At 40.5% G+C, this 15,441-nt stretch overlaps 1 protein-coding gene across 4 annotated transcripts in view; it reads right to left on the bottom strand.

Moving 5' to 3' along the window:
* Positions 1-520: 520 nt before the first annotated feature.
* RBMS2 (RNA binding motif single stranded interacting protein 2) overlaps positions 521-15,441 on the bottom strand; it is a 66,327-nt gene continuing 51,406 nt past the window's right edge. For all 4 annotated transcript variants that reach the window (XM_060657258.3, XM_060657257.3, XM_078449776.2 and 1 more), the window contains 9 exons: positions 10,361-10,440; positions 10,116-10,225; positions 9,734-9,780; positions 9,471-9,564; positions 2,849-2,926; positions 2,450-2,560; positions 1,782-1,862; positions 1,294-1,379; positions 521-763 (listed from right to left, as the gene is read on the bottom strand). In XM_060657258.3, coding sequence (XP_060513241.1) covers positions 1,299-1,379; positions 1,782-1,862; positions 2,450-2,560; positions 2,849-2,926; positions 9,471-9,564; positions 9,734-9,780; positions 10,116-10,225; positions 10,361-10,440 — 682 coding nt within the window. In that variant the 3' untranslated portion in view covers positions 521-763; positions 1,294-1,298. The remainder of the gene's footprint in view (positions 764-1,293; positions 1,380-1,781; positions 1,863-2,449; positions 2,561-2,848; positions 2,927-9,470; positions 9,565-9,733; positions 9,781-10,115; positions 10,226-10,360; positions 10,441-15,441) is intronic.

The following is a 15,441-nucleotide window of genomic DNA, read 5'->3' as shown; positions in this document are numbered from 1 at the left end:
TGCCCAGGCCTCTAAAAAGTCCACACAAAATTTCATTCAAAAAAGAAATTCACAAAATTAAAAACTGTAAAAAGGCAAAGTGGGCAGGCTCTGCTGTATGAAAAGAGAAAAAGAACAGTCTGGATGAGAGAAAGAAGGCATAAAATGTGTGAAGAAGAGACGGGATGTATGAACTAAGACTTTATAAAATGAAACTTCTGAAGTCTGTATATTCTTCTACACACACCAAAATAAGCCCATAACTAAAATCTGTGTGAGGGTCCACAGTAGGACTTCTGCATCTTTCTTTCACACCTTTTTTTTTTCCTTTTTTTAAAAAAAGAAATGACAAAAATTTTTAAAGCCTCCCCAGAGAAGCCCAACACATCAAACACTGTTTTGCGTAAAGATGAGAAGAAGCTCCAGGCACTGTCTCTTTGGGATATGGAAAGAGTATATTGCAGTTGAAAACAAAATAGAAAACTTTCTTTGCAAAAAAAAGAAAAACAGTTCTTTTGATCTCCTTGGCTGAAGCACACACAAAAAGTGACGGCTCCCCCAGGCTCCATCAGGAATGGAGGAATAAGCAGAGGGCAGGGAGTGCGTAGATTTCTCTTTCCAGGGCCCCGCCAGTGAAAAACGATGACTGCGTGTTAGTCGTTAGCAGGACCCCACAGATGGTCTGTATTCCTGGTTGGCCCTCTGGAGTCTGGGAGCATCAGCATTGCCGAGAATTCGTTTGCACAGGCATGCCTTAGAGAGATTGCAGTTCGGTTCCAGACCACTGCAATAAAGCAAGTATCGCAATAAAGCAAGTTCAAATGAAATTTTTGGTTTCCCAGCACATACAGAAACTATGTTTACATTATACTGTAGTCTATTAGGTGTGCAATAGCATTATGCCTAAAAAAAATAAGCATACCTAAATTTCAAAGTACTTTTATCGCTAAAAATGCTAACCATCACCTGAACTTTCAGAAAGTCATAATTACTGATCACAGATCACCATAACAAATGTATAAAAAATTTGAAATATTTTGGAATTACCAAAATGTGACACAGAGACACGAAGTGAGTAAATGCTGTTGGAAAAATGGTGCTGACAGACTTGCTCAAAGCAAGGTTGCCATAAAACTTCAATTTGTAAAAAAAAAAAAAAAAAAAGATGTAATATCTGCAAAGCTCAATAAAGTAAAACACACAAAAAAGAGGTAGGCCTGTACTCAGCACAGACGGGGAGGGGGATCCTAAAGGAGGCAGAAGCCAGAGAGGGGAGGGAGGAGGATGACAGACATGAGAACCTATGGTTCTTACCGCTGTTACTTGTTGAACTGGAAAGAGTAGACCCCATGATCTGAGGGAGCATCCACCGTCACCTGATTTTGCTGGCCGCCACTCTCCTGCACCACAGCCAAGGTAGGAGGGTCACCTTACACATGCCTTTGGTGACTTCCCACTAAAGTAGCCTAACTAGAACCCACCCAGACCCACCCCCTTCTGCACACCCGTGAGAGCACACACACACATGCACACACAGCATCACCTCCTCAACGATTAGAGCACTCTGTCTTCTTCCCAAGACACTACTCAGTACGAGCAGCATTAACCACTGTCTGTCCAATGTGAGGAAGGGCCTCATTCAAGGACACAGACGAAGTCCTTATTTCCTACATTCACTCACATACCTACCAGCTGACTGGGAACACAGAACCAGCATCACTGTTAGAGGAAGATCTTGATCAGGTGAAAGTCTGCCTGTTTGTTGTCCTATCCTCAATCCAAAGAGACGAGAAAGCTCTTACCTCAGCTGAGACACTAGACGGCGGCACAGGCGTGTACTGGGAGATGTACGCTCCTTGCATAGCAGCAGCCGTCGGCATGTACTAGAGTGAAAACCAGCAACAGGCTCAGAGATGGGCTCTTTGGCTACATTTAAAGTCCCTGGGAAGCTTTAAAAACCACTGGTGCCTATGTTCCATCCCCAGAGAGTCTAATCTAATTGTCTTTTTCAAGAGCACTTCAGGTGGTTCTAAAATGCACTGGCTTAGAGAGACGTCCACCTCCATGCCTTCCTTTCCTGATCTTTCCTGCCTTCTGCTTTTGCTCATCACACAGCCTTGAAGCTCTCCTGTGCAAGCCAGAATGCAGCCGACCTACGAGAAACTTCAAGAGCTTCATGCATTCTTCTTTCTATGATTTTCGTAAGGATTTCTAAGGACATGTGTGTGAGCTCCTGGATAAACTGCTATGAAGACAGAAGCACTATTTGTTTAGTTTTCCAAGTAGGAATCAGTTAAAAGGAGTGAACTGGGGAACAGAACGGCCGTATTCTGTTTCTCTCCTCGTCTGAGTGTGCCTTCACTGATGCCGAAGTAACCGCCGCCCTCACTCACAAGTATTTATGCTGAAGAGTATGACACAGGGACCCCTTGCTCAGTATGAGTTGAAAATCAGAAATGTCCTGCTTTACCGTGCCTGTACTGCTGAGGGAGAGGTGGCCCAACTGCTGGGTAATAGGTCCCATCATGGAGGCAGGCTGGAGAGAAATGGGGTGATCCATCCCTGGTGTCAGAACTGAACCCTACAGGCAGCACCAAAGGACAGGGTTAGTGATTCACATCTATCAGGACCACTGAAGGCAGACATTTAAAATTCCTGGGAAACAACACGTGAGTAGTAACCCAGCTGTACAACAGAAACGGGAGCTCTGCTCATTGGTGTGGAGGAGTCCTTGTCTTGGAATAACAAACTCTGAGTTTGTTCTAAGCCAGAACTCACACCCACATTGTTTTTCTTTACATTGTTTTTCCCATTGTTTTTCTTTACATCAAATTGCCTCTTTGGCTTCTGCCCACTTATGAACACTCACTGAAGGCTGCATGAGGTATGACTGGTGGTGCATCCAAGATGGGTTAGGTACTTGTACAGGAGATGTCTGAGTTACTCTCTAATGCAAACAAAATAAACAGACAAACACATTAACTGCCTAGAAACCACTGTTTCTCCCAGTGATCTGATAGTTTGGTTTCAGCAAAACCCCAAAAAAGTTGGAATGCCCCCTCACAACATAGAAACATTAAGAATAAACTCTTTATAAAATATATTAGCAACTCTTACATGTCAACAAATAACCCAATTTAAAAATGGGCAAAGGATAGGAATAGATACTTCTCTAAGAAGATTCACAAATGGCCAATAAGCACATGAAAGAGGTTCAACATCATTCGTCACTAGGGAAATGCAAATCAAAACCACGATGAGATACAACTTCATACGCACTAGGATGGCTGTATTTAAAGGGAGAGGATAACAAGTGTCATATACTGCGGGCAGGAATGTAAAATGGTACAGCAGCTTTGGAAAACAGTTTGGCAACTGCTCAAAAAATTAAACACAGAGTTCCTATGTAACCCGGCAAGTTCACTTGGAGGTATATACCCAAGAGAAACTAAAACATGTGTTGACACAATAATTGTACACAAACGTTCAAAGCAGTATTATTCACAATACCCAAAAGGCAGAAACAACTCAAAGAGACATCAACTGATAAGTGAATAGCAAAATGTGGTATAGTCCCACAAAGGAATGTGACTGATTCAGTCATAAAAAAGAACCAAGTACCACTATATGCTACAACACGTTAAACCTTGAGAGCATGCTAAGTGAAAGAAGCTTGACACAAAAGACATATACCGTATGCTTCCATTTATTTTTTTAAAATTTTTTAATGTTTTATTTTTGAGAGAAAGAGACAGAGCACGAGTGGAGAGGGGCAGAGAGGGAGACACAGAATCCGAAGCAGGCTCCAGGCTCTGAGCTGTCAACACAGAACCCGGCATGGGGCTCGGACCCATAAACTGTGAGATCATGATCCAAGCCAAAGTCGGAGGCTCAACCGACCCAGCCACCCAAGAGCCCTGTATGCTTCCAATTATATGAAGTATCCAGAGTCGACAAATCTATACCCATAGAAAGTATATTAGTGGTTGCCAGGGGGTGGGGGTGAGGGAGAATGGGCAGTGACTACTAATGGGTACAGAGTCTCTTTCTGAGGTGATAAAAATATTCTGGAATTAGACAGTGGTGATACTTGCATAACTTTGCAAAATATGCTAGAAATTAGACTTGTCTACTTTAAGTGGGTGAATTTATTTTTATTTTTTTAAATTGTCTTAAATATGAAATTTATTGTCAAATTGGTTTCCATACAACACCCAGTGCTCATCCCAAAAGGTGCCCTCCTCGATACCCATCACCCACCCTCCCCTCCCTCCCACCCCCCATCAACCCTCAGTTTGTTCTCAGTTTTTAAGAGTCTCTTATGCTTTGGCTCTCTCCCTCTCTAACCTCTTTTTTTTTTCTTCCCCTCCCCCATAGACTTCTGTTAAGTTTCTCAGGATCCACATATGAGTGAAAACATATGGTATCTGTCTTTCTCTGTATGGCTTATTTCACTTAACACTCTCCAGTTCCATCCACGTTGCTACAAAAGGCCACATTTCATTCTTTCTCATTGCCACGCAGTATTCCATTGTGTATAAAAACCACAATTTCTTTATCCATTCGTCAGTTGATGGACATTTAGGCTCTTTCCATAATTTGGCTATTGTTGAGAGTGCTGCTATAAACATTGGGGTACAAGTGCCCCTATGCATCAGTACTCCTGTATCCCTTGGGTAAATTCCTAGCAGTGCTATTGCTGGGTCATAGGTAGGTCTATTTTTAATTTTTTGAGGAACCTCCACACTGTTTTCCAGAATGGCTGCACCAGTTTGCATTCCCACCAAGAGTGCAAGAGGGTTCCCGTTTCTCCACATCCTCGCCAGCATCTATAGTCTCCTGATTTGTTCATTTTAGCCACTCTGACTGGCGTGAGGTGATATCTGAGTGTGGTTTTGATTTAAGTGGGTGAACTTTATGGCATATGAAGTATATCTCAATTTTAAAATGGAAAAAAATTAGCAATGAGAAACTAGAAATGCATCACAAAAAACAAGTAGGTTTACCCCATAAATATAAGGATTGTTCAACATCAGATACTCTATAAAGAAAAGTCAAAACTGAAGGAGAAAGCCATAGTATGAGATGCTGAAAAGGCATTTGATAAAATCCAGCAGCAATTTATTAAAAACAAACAAAAAAACACCAAAAAGTGAAATAGAGACTAGAAACTACATACATATATTGAAAGCTATTACCAAAACCTAGCTGTTAACATTAACCTAAACAAAGAAATATTAAAACCCCTGCACTTATGAAAATAGTAGTTTACAGTAGGGTCAAACAGGTTACAATTAGATAAGAACACAATGGCATAAAATTGGAAAGAAAGAGAAAGCTATGATTTTGCACTGATGATATAACTGTATACCTAGAAAACTTAAAAGACTCAGTAAAAAAAAAATGCTAGTAGTAGTATTTAGCATGGTAGCTGCATACAAGATAGATGAACATAAACCAATAGCTTTTCTTCAGTGTATCCAGAAGTATCTAGAAATGCTTATAAAAACTATGGAACACTTAGGAATATATTCAACAAGAAAAGTATAAGACCTATGTAAACAACACGAAAACCTTGTTGACGGACATAAAAAGAGATTTAAAAACATGAAAAGAAATACCAAATCTTGGGTGGAGGGAATACTTTTTAAAAAGTCAATTCTCAAAAAAAAAAAAAAAAAAAAAAAAAAGTCAGTTCTCTTAAACTAATCAATTTAATGTAATTCTAATTAAAATTATCAGTTTTCCGGGGCGCCTGGGTGGCTTGGTCGGTTAAGCGTCCGACTTCGGCTCAGGTCATGATTTCACAGTCTGTGAGTTCGAGCCCCGCGTCGGGCTCTGTGTTGACAGCTCAGAGCCTGGAGCCTGTTTCAGATTCTGTGTCTCCCTCTCTCTCTGCCCCTCACCTGTTCATGCTCTGTGTCTCAAAAATAAATAAACGTTAAAAAAAATTAAAAAAAAAATTATCAGTTTTCCAAAAATTAGATAAAATGATCAATCATAAACTTTACACAGAAGAGTAAATGCCAAAAATAGCAAAAAGACTGAAAAATTTGGAACAGGTTTGTCTTATATTGGACCATATTATGAAAGCCACTGTGATCAAGTCAACGCATCACTGGAGTAAGAACAGACACAATGAGCACTGAAAGAGGATAAAGGATACAGAAACAAACCCCAATATTTATTATATGACAAAGGTGACAATTTAAGTCACCATTTTTAATAAAAAAAATTTTTTTAATGTTTTATTTTTTAGAGAGAGACAGAGTGTAAGTGGGGGAGGGAGAGAGAGAGGGAGACACAGAATCTGAAGCAGGCTCCAGGCTCCGAGCTGTCAGCACAAAGCCTGATGCAGGGCTTGCAAACTGTGAGATCATGACCTGAGCTGCAGTCAGATGCTTAACTGACTGAGCCACCCAGGGGCCCCACCATTAATTTTTAATTTAATTCACCATGTTAATAATACATTGATTCAAATATGATGATATAATAATCTGGTGCTAGGACAACTCGCTAACGTTCTGAAAGAATTCCATAAAATCCCTATCTGGTGGGGTACCTGGCCGGCCCAGTCAGTGGACTGTGTGACTCTTGATCTCAGGGTTGTAAGGTTGAGCCCCTGTGTTGAATGCAGAGATTACTTATAAAATCTTTAGGGGTACCTGGGTGGCTCAGTCAATTAAGCAACAACTCCTGATTTTGGCTCAGGTCATGATCTCATGGTTCATGAGATCAAGCCCCATGAGTCTGAGCTCTGCACTGACAACTCAGAGCCTGCTTAGGATTCTCTCTCTCCTTTGCTCTCTGCCCCTCCCCAGCTCACGTGGGCATACACGCACTCTCTCTCAAAAATAAACATTAAAAAAAAATCCCTATCTGCTACCATATACAAAAATAAATTCCTGGGGGCGCCTGGGTGGCTCAGTTGGTTAAGCGTCCAACTCTCTTGATTTCGGCTCAGGTCATGATCTCACAGTTTATGAATTCAAGCCCTGCACTGTCAGCACAGAGCCTTCTTGGGATTCTCTCTCTCCCTCTCTCTCTGCCCTTCCCCTGCTCACACTCTCTCTCACAAAATAAACTTTAAAATATATATATTAAAAAAATAACTTCCTGATGATTACATATTTAAATGTAAAACAACCAAAATAAATCTTGGAGGGGGCACCTGGGTGGCTCAGTTGGTTAAGCGTCCAACTTCAGCTTAGGTCATAATGGTTCATGAGTTTGAGCCCTGCATTGAGCTCTGTGCTGACAGCTCGGAGCCTGGAGTCTGCTTTGGATTCTGTGTCTCCCTCTCTCTTTGCCCTTCCCCCACTCATGCTCTCTCTCTCCCAAATAAAACATTTAAAAAAATAATAATTAAAAAAAAATTCTTGCCTCCTACCCTAGATGTATTGAATTGGAAATTCTTTGTGTGGTGCCCAGTAATTTAGGTTTGATAAGCTCTCCAAGTGATTCAGATTTACAGTTCAAGACTGAGGACCACAACACAAAGTCAATGGACAAAAAATAAATTTGGAAAAAAATATTTGTAAGAAAGATAACCAGAGGATTAATACTTAAATAATATACAAATAAGTTTTTTATAAGTTGATGGGAAAGGAATAACCAAACAAAAAAATGGGCCAAGCATATGAAGAGCAATCAGAGAAGAGCAAATCAAAATATGATAAATGCAAAAAACAACAACAACAACAAAAAACGCTTAAACTCAGCTATAGTCAGGGAAGTGCAAATTAAATAACAATGCAGGGGTGCCTGGGTGACTCAGTCGGTTAAGCATCCCTTCTGACTTCAGCTCAGGTCATGATCTAACAGTTGGTGGGTTTGAACCCCATGTCAGGCTCTGTGCCTGGAGCCTGTTCAGATTCTGTGTCTCCCTCTCTCTCTGCCCCTCCCCGACTCATGTTCCATTTCGGTCTCAAAAATAAACATAAAAAAAAAATTTAAAGCAACAATGCACTTCACACCTATCAAAACAGGAAAAACTTAAAAAGAGCAATGTCACTTATGGCTGGAGGGAAATGGGCACTCCCATACATTGTTTCAGTTCACTCTCATAATGTGAACTGAAACATTATGGAAAGCAATTTGGAAAGCCTTTATGGAAAGCAATCTGGCAACATCTATAAAACTGAATGTCCAAGGGCGCCTGGGGGGCTCAGTCGTCGGGCGCCTGGGGGGCTCAGTCGTCAAGCGCCAGACCTTTGGTTGCAGTTCAAGGCATGCATGATCCCACTTTTCCTAAGACTGTATCTACCCCCACCCCCCAACTGTGTTCGGCTCCTGTGCTGACAGTGCAGAGCCTGCTTGGGATTCTGTCTCTCCCTTTCTCTGTCCCTCTTCTGCTCACATGCACATGCGCTCTCTTCCTCTCTCTCAAAATAAATAAACTTTAAAAATACGTATTAAAAACAAAAAGAACCCTGAAAGTCCATACATTATTCAACCTAGCAATCATGCTCCTTGGACTCTAGTCCCCAGAAATAAAAGTACTCAAACTTAAGGATGTAGCCATAGGGGTCTTTACTTATGAGTGGTTTTATTTCTGGGAGCTAGAGTCCAAGGAATGTGCCTGCTAGGTTGAATAATACATGGATTGGAGTGTTATTTGTACCAGAAAAACTCTGAAATCCAAGTGAATACCCTTCACCAAGATAGAGTTGAAGAATTCTGGTATATCTGCAGCATGAAATATAATGCAACTATTTAAAAAAAGAAATAATTAAAATAAAGAACCTCAACATTAACTACATTAGAATCACATGTAGAGCTTGTTAAAAATTTAGCTTTCCAGGGGGGTGGAGGGGTGGGGTGAAGATGGACGAAATAGGTGGAAGGGATTATGAGCTACAGACTACCAGGTATGAAGTGAGTCACAGATATGAAAAGTACAGCATAGGGAATACAGTCGATAATACTATAATAACTTTGTATGGTGACAGATTGCTGGGACTCATCCCCAGAGTTTCTAATTCAGCAGATATGGGGTGGAACCCAGGAATTTATGTTTTTTTAAAATTCTCAGGTGATTCTACTGGTCTAGGGACCACACTTTTGAGAATCACTGGTTTAAGATACTGTTAAGTGAGAGGAGAGAAGTATAAAAATATATTTAATATGGCCAGATTTCTGTAAAATAAACGATGACTTCCAAAACTGTATACACATTAAACGATGACTTCCAAAACTGTATACATATGTGTATACCACATGAAGAAAAATATGGAATTTTTTGAAATATATGGAATAGGAAATTAATATGGGTTTACTTATGGGGTGGTAGACAGAGAGTAAGAGGATGCTACCATAACAGTCTATATATATGTAATGTGATCACATGTTATGCTTTCAAGTAAAATGATTTGTGAGCAATATACATAAAGGAAACACCAAAAAATAAGTAGTTTCCAGCCTTATATTCCTTTACCTAAAGCACAGTGATAACGGAAAACCACCACACCCTTTTTTGGGCATGAACACACCTGATATGAAGACACAGGAGATGGAAGATATGGGGAGAGTGCAGACTGAGCAAGCATCCTGCTGGGGGTGATGTTATAAGGAGCTGGGTAAAACCTGGAAGAAGGAACCTCATCAGTAAGGAGTCACAGGAAACCACAAGGGCCCCACTAACAGACACAGCCACTTCCCACTAACTGCTGTTTAAAAATCAAGGTGAAACATCCCAGTACCAGGACAGGCTGTTGTCATTTTCAGGTAGCCCAATGATAGCAAACACCCTTACCCATTCTGAAGAGCTGTGGTGGGATCATAGGTCAAAGCCATACCACCCTATAAAGGAAGAACACAGTGATCAATCATATTGTGAGCCCTTGGGTGGTAACAGGAGGAAGCCCAGAATGTCAAGACTAGGATGTGTTTGATGCAACAGATTAGAGCAAAGTCTGGACTGGTCCCATTACTGCTGTTCTGGAGTTTTTCTGGTTGTGCAGGCTGCAAAATCCTGCTCAAGACCCACACTGAAGATCATGTTAAGCAGCCAGCCATCTCTCAGTTACATGCTATAGCTCTCAAGCTTGCCACTAAACTCACAGAAATCAGGCCATGGTAATTTCCATTCCACTTTAATAACCTTAGTACTCCTGTCTCCTCAGAGGTCCTCTTACCACATCTCCATTCCTTGGCCAGGCCCGTCCATTTTGCACATATTTTCCTTGGTTCTGTCGTTTCTTTGGACCACCATCAGCAAATTTGCAAAGCAAGGGATCAGAAGGGGCTGCCAAGAAAGCAAGCAAACAGGCAGCTGAGTCCTACCTCACTTAGTCCATTCACACTCATGCAAAATGCCTCCAGAATCTTCCCTGGAAGTAACAATCTGTGACTCTCTCAGCCTGATTCCCAGATGCCTCACCTGGTACTCCAGCAGGTGTCTTAATATATTTTCCATTAAAGTGGGTGATGATGGCTTCACACTTCTCTGTGGACTCCATCCTAAGGAGCACAAGAGGGGTTAGGCTCTAGCTTCTCCAGGATCTGTGCTCCCCCTACATTCAAAGAGAAAGCTCTAAGTTCCCAGCCCCACAAATGCTCCAAAAATTATGACTCTAGAAACACAGTTTTCTCCACACAAATTCAAGGTATCTTGAAGAGGCAACCGCATCTTTTTTTTAAATGTTTATTTTTTGAGAGAGAGAAAGAGAGAGCACAAGCAGGGAAGAGGCAGACAGACAGGGAGACACAGAATTCAAAGCAGGCTCTAGGCTCTGCACAGAGCCCGACACAGGGCTCAAACTCAAGAGCTGTGAGATTGTGACCTGAGCTGAAGTCAGGTGCTTAACCAACTGAGCCACCCAGGCACCCTGTGGCAACCCCAGGGTCTAAAAGCTCCCTCAACTGGTTCGTATAGGGCTCCTAAAAGGAAAAATGAAGATCCTCATGCTATGAATATCCCAAAGAAGTTACTGATGGATAGGCCCACTATTAGGTGTGGTTCACAAACAAGAATAGAATAAATAGTGGCTGTCACCATTATTTATTTTATTTTATTATTTATTTCTTAGGAATAACCTTTTTTTTAATGTATATTTTTGAGAGACAGAGAACAAGTGTGAGCAGGGGAAGAGCATAGAGAGGGGGGCGGACAAAGGATCCCAAGTGGTCTCTGTGCTGACGGCAGCGAGCCCAATGTGAGGCTCAAACTCATAAACCATGAGATCATGACCTGAGCCGACATCTGGACACCTAACCAAATGACCCACCCAGACACCCAGATTTTTTTATTTAAAATTTTTTTTAATATTTATTTGAGAGAGAGAGAGTATACACAATACAACTGAACGAGGGACAAAGAGAGAGGGAGAGAGGGCATTCCAAGCAGGCTCCACGTTGTCAGACAGAGCCCAACATGGGGCTCAATCTCACAAACTGTGAGATCATGACCTTATCCAAAATCAAGAGTAGAACACTTAACCAACTGAACCACCCAGGCTCCCCTGCCTTTTTTTTTTTTTTTAAATAAGCTCTATGCCCAGTGTGGGGCTTGAACTCATGACCCTGAGATCAAGAATCACATGCTCTACCCACTGAGCCAGCCAGGTACCCCATGTCACCATTAGTTTTTATTACAAAATTCCTAACTTCACGCCAATAAAACTGTATAAGCTAAGAACTTGCTAATGTTTATTTTTTGCTTTTGTAGTCTAATTAGCTCCTAATAATATTAAGATTTTATAAAACTGTAAGAGGAAAGGGAAGACAGAGTTCATGGTCTATAGTGACAGAAACAATGTTGGGAACTACTGAGTTAAACTGTCTTATTGGGGAAAGACGACAAGTAAGAAACTAGAAAATCTAGGTTCCAGCACCAGTTTACTACCCAAAGTTCTGTGAGTTAGGACCTGCACAAAAACCCACTGGACCTATTCCTCATTTCTGCTTTAGGGATAATATCCACCCTACCCTACTGCAGATCAAATGAGATCATGTCTTTTAAGTGTGTTCTAAAAATTCTAAGGGTCTGTATGACACAAGGTACAGTATCTTCCCCTCCTTCCATATTTAAAGTAAATCTCATTGCATTTTCTATGCCAATAACCACTAAAAATATGAACCATTCCTATGAAGGTGGTCATTTTAAAACGGTCTCAAATGGAACCTTTTAGGGAAAAACCACAACCTAGGTATTCCACAGCAGCAGTCTTTAGTTGGGTTACTTCTACTCCTTAATCTTCCAGAAGGCTATGCAGGCATGGGGTATTTTAAGAGAACTGTTTTCAGACCCTCCACTTCCTCATAAGCTCTTTCCTAAAACTGGTCTGCCTGGGGAGAGCCTGTGGCCACCAAAGGTCAAGTGCCCTCTCACAGCCACCCCTTTCCACAGATTTTGCACCCATCCCCAAACTCCACAAGAGGCAATGATGCCTGGCTTTTAAATCATTTTGTAAGTCAGATGTTTCTAATTCTTCTTTCCAACAAGCTGGATAACTCAGTAGGTTGTTAACGGACACATTAAAAAATCAATTTTGACAAATCAATCACATTGGTTATTGGCATATAAATAAGAATTCAAAGAATTCCTATTTTAACAAAACTCTATTCCCATTTACTTATTTATGTGAACAGGTTTCTCAGCATGAAAACAAAAAAACAGTTACAGAGAAGTACGACAGAATGATCCATAAAAAGACTTTCAACTATAAAAATATTTTATACTGGAATACAATTTTGTAAGGAAATGGAATGGAAATTACAAGATCAAGAAAAGGGGGGGGGCGCGGCGCCTAGGTGGCTCAGTCGGTTAAGTGTGTGTTGATCTTGGCTTAGGTCATGACCTCATAGTTTGTGGAATCGAGCCCCGCATCTGGCTCTATGCTGACGGCATGGAGCCTGCTTGGGATTCTCCCCCTCTCTCTCTGCCCCGTCCCCCGTCAAAATAAATAAATAAAATTTAAATAGTCCCTAAACACATCAGTCTATTAAAAAAAAAAAAAAAAAAAAAAGAAGGGGCGCCTGGGTGGCTCAGTCAGTTAAGCATCTGACTTAGGCTCAGGTCATGATCTCCCAGTTCATGAATTCGAGCCCTGTTTTGGGCTCTGTGCTGACAGCTCAGAGCCTGGAGCCTGCTTCAGATTCTGTGTCTCCTTCTCTCTTTGCCCCTCCCCTGCTTGTGCTCTCTCTCTCTCAAAAATAAATAAAAAACACTAAAAAAAATTTTTTTTAAAAAGAGAAAGAACATCATAATAAGAATGATCTAAGAGTTATGACTACTGGGGCGCCTGGGTGGCTCAGTCAGTTAAGCGTTTGGCTCTTGACTTGAGCTTAGATCATGATCTCGTAAGTTCAAGACCCACATCGGGCTCTGCCCTGGCAGTGTGGGGCCTACTTGGGATTCTCTCTCAATCTCTCTGCCCCTACTCCATTTGCACGCCTCTCTCTAAAAAAAAAAAAAAAACAATAAACTTAAAAAAGTTATAACTATTAAAAAAGAAATGTCCTATATATTTTTAAAAGGATGATTTTGTATATCACATTGCTATGACATTTAGATATATTTGCATACATTTGTAAATGACATGACAGTTTTATTTAAAATGTCAATACTTGTAATTTGCTGGAAATTATACTTTGCAAGATCTAAATGTATGAAGAAAATATGTAGATAGTAACATAGAAAGATGCAAAAGATTTCAGTTTTTCAAGTCTTCAAAGCCACAGTTTCCAAACTGGGCTCGGAGGTACCCTGTGCCTCTGCAGTGAGCTCACAGAGGCACATACAGGGAATTTTTGAACTTTCTGAAGAAAATACAGCAACATCTGTTGGATACTGGATGGACTACTAACTCTAAACAGGTCACTATTTCAATATTAGATCACCCTACAATCCTTTGATAATGTATTATTACAAAGCTAGTTTTTCAATGGTGGCTACGACAAAAGCAAATACCATAAGAAAACCAATGTGTAACAGGAAATAAGGGTGTAAGTGTCTAATCTGATTCCAAGGCTTGGGAAGTTGTGCAGTGTTCAACAGATGAGAAGTTGTGCAGTGTTCAACAGATGCACATCCCATTTATAAGTACAGTAAGTATAAAGATTGAAATAAAAATATTTTCTCTTTTAATGCATTTTTGAAATAGCTACAATTTTTTTAATTAAAATTTTTTTTTTATTTTAGAGAGAGCGCACAAGTGGGGGAGAGAATCCCACAATCCCAGGATCATGACCTGAGCCAAAATCAAGCAAAAACTAACTGAGCCACCCAGGCACTCCAAAATAGCTACAAAATTTTTAACATAAAAACTTTTTGAGTTGTTTAGACCATTAAATTACTCAATAAACTGAACTGTTATGCATTTCTTTTGCTCAGTTTTTTTTTGTTTTTTGTTTTGTTTTTAAATAAACTCTACCCCAATGTGGGGCTCGAACATACAACCCCAGAATCAAGAGTCGCATGCTCTACTGACTGAACCAGCTGGGTGCCCCTTCAAGTATTTCTTTTGGTCTAGAGCAAAAAACAAAGTATTGAGACAACATAAGGTGCCATGAACTGAAAAAGGTTGAGAACCTCTGCTTTAAGAGTATGGGAGCAAAAAAAAAAAAAAAAAAAAAAAAAAAAAATGATGACTTCAAGCCTAGGAACTCTCTTTCAGTTATACTTGGGATTGCCAGCAGGTGGTGCTACCAAGATTGAGTTCCCAAGATCTGAAATACTCCAGAGTAAGGGAGTGTTCCTGGACCAGACAAGATGTTTTAACACAAAATGGGACCTTCAGATCACTTATTCCAATAGTTTTCAAACTTTTAGAAAAAGTGACAGAATCTCCGTTTAAACAAAATCTTAAAATAAAGGCAGAACCATTTCTTAAGTGGGCTAGGAGATTATGAAACCCTACAAATGACACTTAAGCCCAGAAGAGGTAGGCAACCTAGAGAACTCCACAGCTGTACGGTATACCTTAAGAAAACCACTCATCTATATCAATCTCCACTTCACAGAGTAAACCAAGTCACATAAAGGTCTGATATCACAGGGGCAATTAGTGGCAGAATTGGTCTAGGATCTAAGTCTCTCAACAGAACTGAAAAGGTAGACCAAATCTTCATCCCACTGATTTTAAAGCCAGAAGGATTACCACTCACTGTGGGACCTTGCACAAATCACTTTATATTGGGGACTCTGGTTTCCTTATCTATAAAATGGCTTTTTTTTTAGAGTATCCTTTTATTTTTATTTTTTTGAGAGAGAGAGTAAGCACATGAGTGGACAGAAGCACATGAAGGACAGAGGGAAAGACAGAATCCCAAGCAGGCTCCACACCCAGTGCAGAGTGCAACACGGAGTTCAATCCCATGATCCTGGGATCATAACCTGAGTCAACAAGAGTTAGAAGCTCAACTGACTGAGCCACCCAGGTGTCCTGGTTTCCTTAAAACAGAGAATATTTACAGTAAAACCTTGGATTGCAAGTAACTTGTTCTGTGAATGTTCTGCAA

Source organism: Panthera onca, chromosome B4 (genome assembly GCF_046562875.1).
Source record: "Panthera onca isolate mPanOnc1 chromosome B4, mPanOnc1 haplotype 2, whole genome shotgun sequence".
NCBI lineage: Eukaryota > Metazoa > Chordata > Mammalia > Carnivora > Felidae > Panthera > Panthera onca.
Note: the sequence above shows the minus strand (reverse complement) of the source record. Positions and strands in the feature narration are given on the sequence as shown.